The sequence below is a fragment of the Grampus griseus genome (assembly GCF_964374135.1).
Source record: "Grampus griseus genome assembly, chromosome: 6".
Lineage (NCBI taxonomy): Eukaryota > Metazoa > Chordata > Mammalia > Artiodactyla > Delphinidae > Grampus > Grampus griseus.
Window position 1 is genome coordinate 3591377 of NC_139000.1, and position 12107 is coordinate 3603483.

At 59.3% G+C, this 12107-nt stretch overlaps 1 protein-coding gene across 1 annotated transcript; it reads right to left on the minus strand.

The window, feature by feature from the left end:
• Positions 1-842: 842 nt before the first annotated feature.
• Positions 843-9262, minus strand: CEL (carboxyl ester lipase; the record flags this gene model as incomplete). The annotated part of the gene is made up of 11 exons (XM_082657583.1): positions 843-1251; positions 1565-1762; positions 2950-3153; positions 3338-3524; positions 5074-5191; positions 5297-5404; positions 5551-5681; positions 6260-6457; positions 6639-6761; positions 6839-6989; positions 9197-9262. The coding sequence occupies 11 exons, from the start codon at positions 9260-9262 to the stop codon at positions 843-845; spliced, it is 1893 nt and encodes a 630-aa protein (XP_082513709.1).
• Positions 9263-12107: the final 2845 nt, after the last annotated feature.

The window sequence follows — 12107 nt, forward strand, 5'->3', positions numbered from 1 at the left end:
TCTGTTGCTGGAGAGGGAGGGTGGCCGGCTGACCCCCGGTGCTACTGCACCCACTGCCCCCACCCCCCACCCCCAGGCTGAGCTGCTCAGGACTCCGGAATCTCTGATCCCTCACCCCCACCCCACAGTGACTGAAGAATGGAGGGGAGCGGGGAGAGGAAGCCCCAACATTGTTGCAAGCACTGGCTGTGGAGTCTCTGGGTTTGAATCTTGCTCTGATGACCTTGGGCATGTGCCTGGGCTAGACTCCCAGAGGTGGAGATGACCCCGACTCTGACCTCTGCCTCCCCCCCGCCGACTCTGCCAGAGACATCGGGCACTGCCCAACGCCCAGTTCTCTTGCACCCTTTGCTTCTGATCCTTCCAGTGCAATGCTTTACCCTCTCACTGACTCGCATCCCGCTGGAGGCAGACTGTAGTTAGAACACAGAGGCCCCTCCCCGCACCCCACAGGACCTGGCCGTGGCTGGGCTCCACTGGTCCAGAGGCGGCCACCGCCTGCAGAGCCCCGCCCCTCGGAGCCAGCAGCCTTGTGTGGAGGGATCCACGCCAGAACCCCAGTCCTGGCCCTGACGCTTCACTTCTTTGAACCTGTTTCCTCCTCTCCAAAATGAGGATGGTCCTGTCGGCTTCCTGGAGCTTGAGGGCTGACAGATCAGGGTGAAATGCTTGGGCCGGGCTCCTGGTGCTGTTATGAGAGCTGAGGGCCCCCCTTCCTCCAGCTGGGTCTTGGGAGCAAAAAGAGATGCCAGACAGAGAGGGATGAAGCTTTATTTAGGAAGAGCTTGGGAGGGAAGGTGGGCCATGGGGTCACACCCTGTGGCCTCTGGAGGCCAAGGACATTAGAAGCCCATGACAATGGGCATCTGAGCCACCTCAGAGTTGCCCGCGGTGGGCGCGGGGGTGGCCTCAGAGTCGCCCACGGTGGGCGCAGGGGTGGCCTCAGAGTCACCCGCGGTGGGCGCGGGGGTGGCCTCAGAGTCGCCCGTGGTGGTGGGCGCGGGGGTGGCCTCAGAGTCGCCCGCGGGGGTGGCCTCAGAGTGGCCCGCGGTGGGCGCGGGGGTGGCCCCCTCGCCGGTCACCGTGGGCAGGGCCTGGTAGGTCACGGTCCAGTACTGCAGGTAATCGGCCCTTAGGTGCTGCTTCATGGAGCTGCCATCCATCTTCTTGTTGATTTCCAGGTAGTTGCCACTTTCCAGGGTGTAGGGATCCCAGTGCGTGGGCACAGGCGAGTGGCCCATGTTAGGGTCCCTGCAGAGTGAGAAAAAAGGCTGGGTAGCTGGCTGGGGCCCAGGGGCTCACGGCAGGCTGGAGACCCAGGTCCCTGGCCCGGCTCTGCCCCGGCTCTCCTGGGCAGTTCTCCACCCTTTGCCCCGTAAGCACTTCCCTGTCTCCTGGGCACTGGCTGGGCACGTGCGCATCCTGAGGCCCAGCCAGGAGCTCTGAGCCTTACACAGACGGGGGTACCGAGGCTCAGGGAGGTTAAGTGTAAGTGAGGGAACAGGGACTGGACCCCAGCCCTGCAGGGCAAGGTGGCAGGAGGCCACCCTCACCACTGCCTTACCCAGTTCTGGCAAAGTTGGTCCAGTAGGCGATCATGGCCTTGGAGACGGTCCTGTCTTGGGGCCGGTAGCCCAGCGGGGTGGCAAAGGGCTTCCCGAAGACGTACTGGAGGTCGTCTGCATGATCAGCCCCCATCCAGCGGGGGTAGGTGGGCATCCGAGACGGTTGGGAGAATAGGTAGCTGTAGGTCTTGGCGCTCCTGAGGAGGGCAGTGGAGACCACCCACGTTGGCAGGGTGTTCACCTGGGGCCGCCCGCCCCGGAGATGGGGCCCCAGGGGAAGGCCATGGGGAGAGCAGGGAGGGGTCTGGGGAATTCCCACAAGACTCAGAAGGGGTATTCCCTGGTGGTGCAGTGCTTACGACGCAGCGCTTACACTGCCGAGGGCTCGGGTTCAATCCCTGATCGGGGGACTAAGATCCCGCAAGCCACGTGGTATGGACAAAATAAATAAATAGATAGATAAATAAATATAAAGTATTTTTTTAAAAAAGGCTCAGGAAGGATCTGGATCATTACATCTGGGGGAAGGAGAGCTGTGGCCAAATGTATAACTTCATGGGTTCTACAATTTCAATTGTATTTATCCTTCGCCTCCACCAAACATAGGGAGGCGTCTTCCTTTCATAATTCAGTATCAAGAAAGATTGTTTTTGTGACTTCCGTGGCGATCCAGTGATTAAGACTCCACGCTTCCACTGCAGGGAGCACGGGTTCAGTCCCTGGTCAGGGAACTAAGATCCCGCGTGCTGCACGGCACAGCCAAAAAAAAAAAAACAGATTCTTTTTCTCTGCAAGTGAATTTGTATTCTTGATTTGATTGGACAAGGTAGTATATGCCCTCAGATGTTTCCCTTTTTGCTTTGACTGATAGGAACCTCAGAGCTAAATTTATTGCAAAGCTTTCATCCCAGACTTCTAGGTGTAATTTTATCTTTCTGCTTTTTAAGCATTCCTAACTTGTTTTTTATTTTCACCGGCTATTATTATGTGGAGGTTTTTAATGTGGCCACAGGCTTATTTTGAAAGTTGGCAAATTCGAAACCCACAGCAGAGAACATCACCCAGTGTTGCCCTCCTTCTACACAGCGTGAGGGATGGAAGGCAGACTCAAGGACTTTCCGATGGGGAGAGCTATGGGGTGTGGGAGAGCGTGCAGGGCTGCACTGGGCAGAGGCTCACAGGAGGGTTTTGTAAAGCCCTCAAGGCTGGGAGGGGAAGAGGGGTCCTCTCAAGCCCCGTCAGGCCTGGTAGATGGTGCAGGCACAGGCGGGGACTGAGCATGCCCTTCCCAGGCCTCTCGGACACCTGGGAGCCACCCACCTGCCAGACCTCGCTGGCAAGGTGCGTGATCCCAGATGGACCAGCCCCGCGCCCCCCTCCTCACTTGGCGTTGGTCTTGTGCTGGGCCACGGCAATCTCCGTGGGCATCAGGAAGAGGATGTCGGTCTCCAAGTGCACCACGGTCTTCTTCTTGTTCTCCTGGGACGAGTCTCGGGCCCAGGACTTGGTGTAGAAGTCAAAGGTGGCGTTGGCACCCCTGGGCCCCTTGGTGATGGTGAACCCGCTGACCAGCTTGTAGAAGTCCTCCCTGCAGAGTCCAGGCTGACACTGGATCCTCCACCCCATGCCCACAGGAGGATATCTGCACCTCTATGCCACAGAAGGCCACGGGCGACCCCCCCCCATCCCTGCCACGGTGCTCCCTTCCTCATTCTGTCGATGCCTCCCCCAGCTGCCCCGGGGCACCGTCCCTGTGCCACCACCCCCCTTACTCTGTGATGGCCCGTTTGTCCTTGTTGATGGCCGGCATCTCCACGCTGGCGAAGACGTGGGCGTCCATGTCGTTGGTGCCTGCTATGTAGTCAATGTCCGCAGCGTTGGCGTACAGGTTGATGGGGTCACTGGGGAGGAAGTCTCCGTCGACGACAGGGAGGAAGCCCAGGTAGTTTACCAGGGGGTCTGGGGGGGAGCGGGGGAGAGCAGCAGGTTTTCACACCTTCCGGTACCCACCTGCCCTGCCCCTCAACCTCCGGGACAGGAGCTGACTCCATCCTGAGGCCGCGGTGGAGATCTGCCTCCTTTGATGGAGACCAGGGCTCCTCGCGACTGACATTCGGGCCCGATCGTTCTGTCGTAGGGGCCGCCCTGCACAGTGCAGGGTGTTCAGCAGCCTTCCTGGCCTTGACCCACTGGACACCAGGTAACACCCTCTCCCCAGCTGCGACCACCAAAAGTGTCTCCAGACTGCCACGTGTTCCCCGGGCACAAAATCGCCCAGGTTGAGAACCACTGGTCCAGGGACCAAGACTGTCCTCTCGCTGCAGCTGATGTCCCTTGCCTGTCCCTCTTTTCTTGCTGGGCCTAAATCAGGGGGGAGGAAGACCTCGAAATCATGGAGGGGACCGATGGAGAAAGAGTGCCCCCTCTCCGCGCTGGGTTCCAGTGTGTTAGCCGGAAATGGCGCGAGACCCCTGAACTGACCCGGAAAGGACCGTATGGCTGGCTTAGGGCAGAGGGTTGTCCTGCCTTCATTAGGCCTGGCCCGTTTTCCCTCCAGTGCAGCTCAAAAGGAAATAGAGTCGCATTTCTGCAAATCCATGGGTATTGCTACCAGGACACCAAAATCCAGGTGCTCAAGTCTCTTATATAAAATGGTGCAGTGTTTGCATATAACCTACCCACGTTTACCTGCGTACTTTAAATCATTTCTAGATTACTTATAATACTTAATACAATGCAAATGCTATGTAAATAGTTGTAAATGCCGTGCACACGTTATGTGAATAGTTGCCAGCGGGAGGCAAACTCAAGTTTTGCTTTTGGGAACTTCCTGGAATTTTTTTTTAACGTTTTCCATCTTCAGTTGGTTGACTCCCCAGGTGCGGAACCCTCAGACGTGAAGTTGGTTTGCATTTGGGGCCACGTTTGCTTTGGTTTCATTTTGCCTAGCACTTACGGTTTAATTCACATTAGGCAAAATACAAACGATGGGGTCCCATCATGCTTTGCCTTAGAAGAAGGAGCAAGAGAGAATTCTCACCTACTGGGCTGATGAGACTGACACTCATAGGATTTTGCTGCTGGGGTCGCCCTGACCTTCCTGGGGTACAGAGTAGCAGAGCTGGAAGGGCCAAATGCTACAGCGGGTGTTCAGGAAATGTTGTTGAACGAATGAGTGGAGGAAAGAATGAATGTTCGTCTAGTACAGAGGCTCTTGGTCTGGGGTCCACGAGTCTGCCAAAAATTGTGTACAGATGACTGCACATGTGTGCGTTGTTGGGGGAATGGAGACCAAACATTCTTCAGCTTCTCGAAGGGGTCGTGACCCACCGAAGACAAGAGGAAAGAACGGCCCCTCCTCCCCTTACGGCCGAGGCCACTGAGGCCTGCAAGGGCAGTGGTGGCAGCAGGCTGCCTGGGGACGCCAGCGAGCTGGCGACAGAGCCAGGATCAGACCTGGCGCCCAATGTGGAGCCCCCGTGTCCCCCGCCCAGCAGCCCCTACTCACACTCCATGCCTGCCAGGGGCAGCTTATAGGCCAATGTCAGGGCACGGGGGTCAGTGACCTTCAGACACCTGGCCATCCTGCCAGTATCGTTCAAGGGACAGCCCACCTTCTCTGCGATCTGGGGGTTGGGGAGAGGCGGTGCTCAGGGCAGAGAACACGGGGTCCAGGACAGAGAGTGGAAAGGAGGAAGGCTCCTCCCCCCCCCCACAGCTCCTCCTTTTACCTTTTTGGCCCAGAAGAGGGGGTTCTTCTGGATGGCCCAGGGGCACAGTGCCACACCACTCTGGCTGATGGCTCTCTTGATGAGGCCCTTGTTGTAGGGAGAGAGGGTCTGCAATACACAGAGGTCCTGTCACCAACCTCGCCCGCCCCCGACCCCCGTCTCCAGGGCTCGGCCAAGGACACACCACACGTCAGCTCCAGCCCCCCTACTCCCTATCTGCATCACCCCCTCCCACACCTTAGGGGTCCCCAGACCTGCAGAGAGACGCTGGCCCCTCCGGCTGATTCCCCAAAGATGGTGATGTTGTCAGGGTCTCCCCCAAAGGCTGCAATGTTCCTCTTCACCCAAGCGATGGCCATGTGCTGGTCCCGAAGGCCATAGTTACCTGGGGACAGGGCAAGGGCCTTCAGCGGGGACCCTCGGCCCAGACCGGGGTGCTAGGGGCCTGGCCCACACAAGGTGCGCTGTCCGTGTGGGTGGGATGAGCACGTCCCTGACTGTGCGGAGACCCTCTGGAGCCCCAGGATGTTACGTCCTGCAGCGTCCCCAGGAGGCTGGCGGGCTGGGAGCTGTGGGAGCGGGTCCCAGGCTCGGGAAGGGGCGCGGAGGGCCAGGGCCGCTCAGCTGTCTCCCGCTGGGCCACACTCCCTCTCGTCTGTCCTGGGGCTTCCGCGTCCCGAGTCACTGCCTCGGTGTCCCAGCCCCTGTCTCTTTCACTTGCCTCCCTGCCCCTCCCCGCGGCGCTCTCTGGGTCTGGCTGGCAACCTCTTCTCTTTGGCTACAGCTGTGTCTCACGGTCCAGCTCCAGCTCCCTCACTCTGCAGATAGGATTCTGGGCCTTTCTAGGGGGACGTCGGGAGTTGTTTCAGAACAAGGGTTGCTGAGGGGCGTCCCCGCTGGGCTCAGAGCTTGGGGGCTGGGCACGCTCACTCCCACACCCAGTGCGCCCGATGCCCGGCAGACCTGGCAGGTTGGAGTCTCCGGTGCTGAGGAAACCCAGGGGGCCGACGCGGTAGTTGAAACTGACCACGATGACGTTGCCCCGAGTGGCGATCTCCTCCCCGTCGTACAGGTAGTTGCTGAGAAAGTTGGCCCCTTGGCTGGACCCCATGAGGAAGCCACCTCCGTAGATCCAGACCATGACGGGCAGGTTCCGGGAGACTGAGGGGGGGGGAGCAGGCCCGGGGATCCCAGATGAGCCCCCTCCCCGCTCTGTGCTGATGTCAGGGAAGTTCAGCTCTGAAGCCCCCAGACACAACCCAGGGGCAGGGACCGGGCCTCTGGCTACTTGGGGGCTTCCTGCAGGGCGAGGGGAGCTGGAGGGTGTGTGGGGAGAGCAGACCTTCCTTCCTGCCCTGGGGGACCCAGATGTTGAGGTAGAGGCAGTCCTCTTTCCCGTAGGTGCTGTCCTGGGTGATGGTGGCCTGCAGGCATCGCTTCTTGAAGTCCTTGGCCTTCAGGGTTCCTGGGGACGGCCGGAGGGGTTGGGGTGAGGACGGGCCCACCAGCCACAGGGCCTGCCCCACCCTCACCCACTCCCACCTTGCCAGCCGGGGTGTCGCTGTGGGTTCTCCAGGGGCTTGGGGGCGGCGGCATAGGGGATGCCCTTGAAGATGTCGACATAGTTGCCAAAGAGGCCCAGCTTCTTGTTGACTCCTTCCACGAAGCCGCCCTCCGTGTACACGGCACCCAGCTGGGATGGGAGGCGGGAGATCAGGGGGGCTTGGGCTGGTCAGCCCCTGGGGGTAGGGAGCCCACCCACAGGCCCCGGGTGCCCAGAGGCTCCCCAGAGACAGCTTCAAGGAGGGGCCCATCTGCACCTGAGACCGAGGCCCCTGCCACCTGCCACCATTGCTTGAGGAGGGGACTCACTCCCCACGCGCCCCCTGGGTGTCCTGCTCCCTGAATCTCAGAGGAGCCTGGTTCAAGCAGTGTGTCCTCAGGAAAGCCTTCCAAGAAGGCCGGGACAGGTGGGGTGGAGGTTTGGATTCTTGCTGTGGCCGCCTGTGCCCTTGAGCCTCAGTTTCCCCTCCTGTAAGATGGGTGACGACAGTATCTCCCTCGTGGCCCGTTTGCTTGTCCAGCTGCCAGCAGTGACAGGTGCACCGTGGACACTGAATGTTTCACGCCCAGCCGTGCGCTCCCTGAGCGGTGGGCCCGTCTTTCTCCTCCGCTCATCTCCCCCAACGGTGTCCCCTCAAGTCCTCACAGCCCCTGTGCTCCAAGCCGGGAAAGAACCCTGCCCCCCAAGGCCGCCGGCACCGCTGCTGCATATCCAGCCCTTGTGCGGAGCCGGCCCCCCGCGGACCAATGCGTCCAGTCCTCACCAGCATCCCGGGGGCTGGTGCCCAGCTACCCATTGTTCCTGGAGGGAACACTGAGGCTTTCCTGTTTGAAGTCACCGCTGGGAAACTGTCTGAACTCAGGGCCGGCCCTTCTCCCCTCCCAGCGCTTCACCCCGTGGCCCAGGGTGAGCACAGGTCCACGCTTCCTGGCTCTCAGCTGCGCTCGGTTCCAGGTGGGCAGGGGCAGGGCAGCCCCACGTCCCAGGCCTGGCGGGATCCCAGCTGCCCTCTGAAGTCTATGCTGAGAGGGGCCCCCTGCCTTGCTGGGTGGGGGTCAGGCGGGCTGGAACTGGAGAGGAAGGGGCTGGAAGCAACACCTGCCGGGTGCCTGGGGGTTGGGCCCAGGCGGCAAGCCCAGGCTGGCCCCTGTCTCTCTCTCTCCCGGCTTCCTGTCTCGGAGGAGCCTCACACACCCCCAGCCTCGAGGCATTTTTCCTGATCAGCCTCCCTGGCTGCTGGGAGAGGGCACGGGCCAGGTCAGCGCCTGGCGGGGAGCAGCTCAGAAGTGGCTCTGTGTGACTGAGATCAGCCTGAGGGCCCTGGGGCGGGGCAGGGCATGGGGACCCTGGCCATCCATCAGGCCGGTGGGGAGGGGCGTCGCTGGCTCTGGAGCAACACGGAGGGAACCAGGGCCCCCTCAGCACCTAGAAAAGAGCTCCCCCTGAAGGAGAGCGACCTTCTCTCGGGGGCAGACGGCGCCCAGAACGAGGCAGCAGGGGTTCGAACCTCGGGACGGCAGAGGGTGGAAAGAGCAGGGCCTGAGAGAGCAGCTTGAAGGGTGGCGGGACCCGCGTGGTGCGCTCTGCGCGTGGCTGTTCGCTCCGCCCTGGAAGTGTTTCCCCGCCCTGTGTCCCTCACGCTGCAGGAGGGCAGTGAGGGAGCTCAGACGGTATGGCCGCCCCAGGAGGGTTGGCTGGGCCTCCTGACTCTCACTGGGGAGGGAAGCTGTAGCAAGCAGGCGGGTGGGGGACCGGGAGATGGAGGTTACACTTCAAGCCAGACTCCAGGGTTGGACTAGCCCAGGTTCCAGGCTCCTGCTCAGCCCCTGTGGCTGTGTGATGTTGGGCAAACCCCTTGTCTGCTCTGGGCCCCTGTCTCCCCTTCCGGAAAAGAGGGACAACGTTGACATCTCTAGAGGGGGGAAGGAGCCAGAGGGGTATTGTGGGTCAGGTTGCCGACTCAGCAAATAAAAGTTCAGGCTGCCCAGTTACACTTGAATTTCAGATAAATAATGATTTTTTTAGTGTATGTCCCAAATATTGGGTGGGACATACACCAAAAATGACTCGTGGTTTATGTGAAATTCACGTTGAATTGGGCACCCAGTATTTTATGTGGCAGCCTGAGTCATCCTGCGAAGGGCAAAACACGACGTGCAGAGTAAGCGCCCGGGAAAGGCTGATGTCGGGTTCTCTTTCTCAGTCTGGCTCTTTCTGCCAGTGACTCTGCCTGTCTTCCCTCGGCTGGGCCCTGTCCCCAGTTTCCATGTCTGGCTCAGCAGAGGAGAGAGGGACCCCGTCCCCTGGCCCGACCCCTCTGCTGGGCTCTCGCCTACCTTCGCCGCACTCGCTACAGCCAGCCAGCAGGCGAGGCCCAAGACCACCGGCTCCCAGCGCCCCATGGTGTGTGGCTGCCTCTCTGTGGCCCTCGCTCTGGGCCTGCGGTATTTATGGGCCTGGAGCCAGCCCAGAGCTGCCTGAGGGGGACCCTTTCCCCCGCCTCCTACCGTTACCCTTTCCTCCAGGCTGGCCGAACGCCAGGTGGTGTAGCTGGGGTCAGGAGGCACCTGCTGTTTCCAGCCGGGGTTGGGCTGGGCCAAGGTCACGTGCAAACACGCATATATACGCAAACACACACACACACACACACACACACGTGGGGACAGTCCATCTTTCCCAGGGTCAGCTGCTGCCCTGTGACCTGGTCCCCACAGTGCACCTGTGCAGGTTACTGCCTACCTGGGAACAGAGGCAGATGGCACGGGTGCAGGGGGTGTGGGGAGGGCTGGGGCTTGGCTGGGTGCTAAGTGCGCTGCATTCTGGCGCCTCGACAAGGGCTTGCTTTCGCTCCTGGGGAAATGGGCATGCTGCGTCCCCCTGCCGTGCCTGCAGCTCAGCAGTGGGCGCTGATAGGCGACTGGGTGCGTGATTTCTGGGATAGAAAGGGCCACGGGCTACTGGGCAGCGGCTGGCTGTGCGGTTCGAGGTGGGGTGGGGACCTGAGCATCATGAGGTGGTCCCGCCCTCCAAGTGTGGGGGCTTCTCGCTGTCAGCAGCACAGTCCTGGGAGGGCAGGACGAGAGATCCAGCCCAGCCTTGAGGGCTTCCCGGGGAAAAGGAAGGGCCGGGCTTTCTGGCCACAGGGAACCTGCAAATACACAGCTGTCCATCTGTCTGTCTGCCTGTCCGCCTACCATTTCCTGTGCCCAGATTTTTTGTGACGCAGAGTGAATGGAGAGAGGCTGGAGAAAGGTGGGGAGGGGTGGGCGGCTGCAGGTGGGAGGGAGTCAGGACACTGGGAAGAAGAGGCCATGCAGGCTGGGCTGGCGAGTGTGGGGCCGGGGTGCAAAGGTGTTGAGGGGTGCTGCCAGTGACAAGGAAAGGCACTTGTCGACTCACACCTTTGCCCTGCTCCTGCAGTTCTAAGAATCTGTTCTAAAGGAGCTAATTCTAAATAGGGGGGAGGGGAACATGCCAGGACGTTCCGTGCAGTGTTATTTATAGTAGCCGAGGAGGAAAGGAAGGGGGCAGGAGAGGGAAGGGGGCCTGCAGCTCACTAATGGGGGTGGCTGCCTCTTCATTTAATAGCGAGGGCCTCACGTGGTCCTGCACAGAGTAGGTGATCGATAGACACAGGACGAGCATGCCCAGAAGTGCCTGGGAGAATCTAACACTGTCTGTCCAGTAAAAAAATCCGCCCCGGCTTCCTGGCTGGGTCTGTCCACTGTGTTCATTGCTTGACCCTGTGTTAGAGACCAACCTCTCAGCTGAAAGCTTTGGCCACTGGCTGAGGTCTGACAGAGAGCCTCTCCTTGACCAAACTACTCAGGCTCCCCGACCTCTTCTTCAACTCTGCATCGTCCAGTTTTAGCAAGACTCTCGCTAAATTGCTTTAACCGGAATGCCCCACCCTCCATATCTGCCCCGCCTTGATCTCTGATTGGGGTCCCCATCCTCTGCCGTCCCCCTCACCGATGATCGCTGACCGCCCTGGTCTGTCTTCAGCAAGAATCCTGTTAGGTCAGTCTCTCCGGAAGCCCCCTCTCCCCTGGTGTTTCCTCTTTTTTTTTTTTTGCGGTACGCGGACCTCTCACTGCTGTGGCCTCTCCCATTGCGGAGCACAGGCTCCAGACGCGCAGGCTTAGCGGCCACGGCTCATGGGCCCGGCCGCTCCGCGGCACGTGGGATCCTCCCGGACCGGGGCACGAACCCGTGTCCCCTGCATCGGCAGGTGGACTCTCAACCACTGCGCCACCAGGGAAGCCCTGGTGTTTCCTCTTAGTAAGTTTCCATCCACAGACTCTCTCTCACCCTTTGTTTGGCTAGGAAACCCCACTTGCCCAGGCTGTATTTGGACTTGAGCTCAGATCTATATGGAAGTCTCTCTTTCCCTATTGCAATAATCCTGAATAAAATCTGTTTTGGGGAATTACCTGGCGGTCCAGTAGTTAAGACTCCACGCTTCCACTGCAGGGGGCCTGGCTTCCATCCTTGGTTAGGGAACTAAGACCCCACAAGCCATGCGGCGCGGCCAAAAAAAAAAGTCTTCTTACTGCTTTAACAACTGTCCAGCTGTGTGTGTGTGTGTGTGTGTGTGTGTGTGTGTGTGTGTGTGTGTGTGTGTTTAATCATTTTTACTGGAGTGTAGTCTGGTTTTTCTTTGACAGATCTCCCAAGAGCCCTGGGACTCTAACCTGGAAGAGGGGCTGGCCTGCGTGCCTGGGCCACCTCGGTCCCCCTGCTGTGGATTGTGTGGGATTTGCTGTGCATGGCCTCGGCTGTAGCTCTTTCCTCTCTCAGGCAATCTTCTGACTCCTTGGTTCTCACAAAAGAAAACTGGGAAAATCAGACAAAACTTGGAGCAGTGTGGTTGTTACCTATTATGGTAATTTGGTGGAGAAAACTTAATCCAAATGTCTGAACTGGGAGTTTTGAATCCTGGTCCATGGACCTGTTAGGAAGTTTAAGGACAGGCCATGGGAGCCTGGATGGCCCTGAAACTTGATGCACATATTTGTGAGGAAGCATATTTTCCTTCAGAAAGACTCCATGGTTATCACTGTATGCTCGGAGCATCTGTGACCTTCCAAAGAGTCTAGGTTGGAAGTATCAAAAGTTCTGAATTGGTATAACTGACAAAGTAGAAAACTGACGAAATTGATTTAATGGCACAAATACTTTTTAAAAATGTTTTTCTGGGCTGGAGCACATTCTGTAAGGGCAAATGCACCTGTGTTAACATTTGCA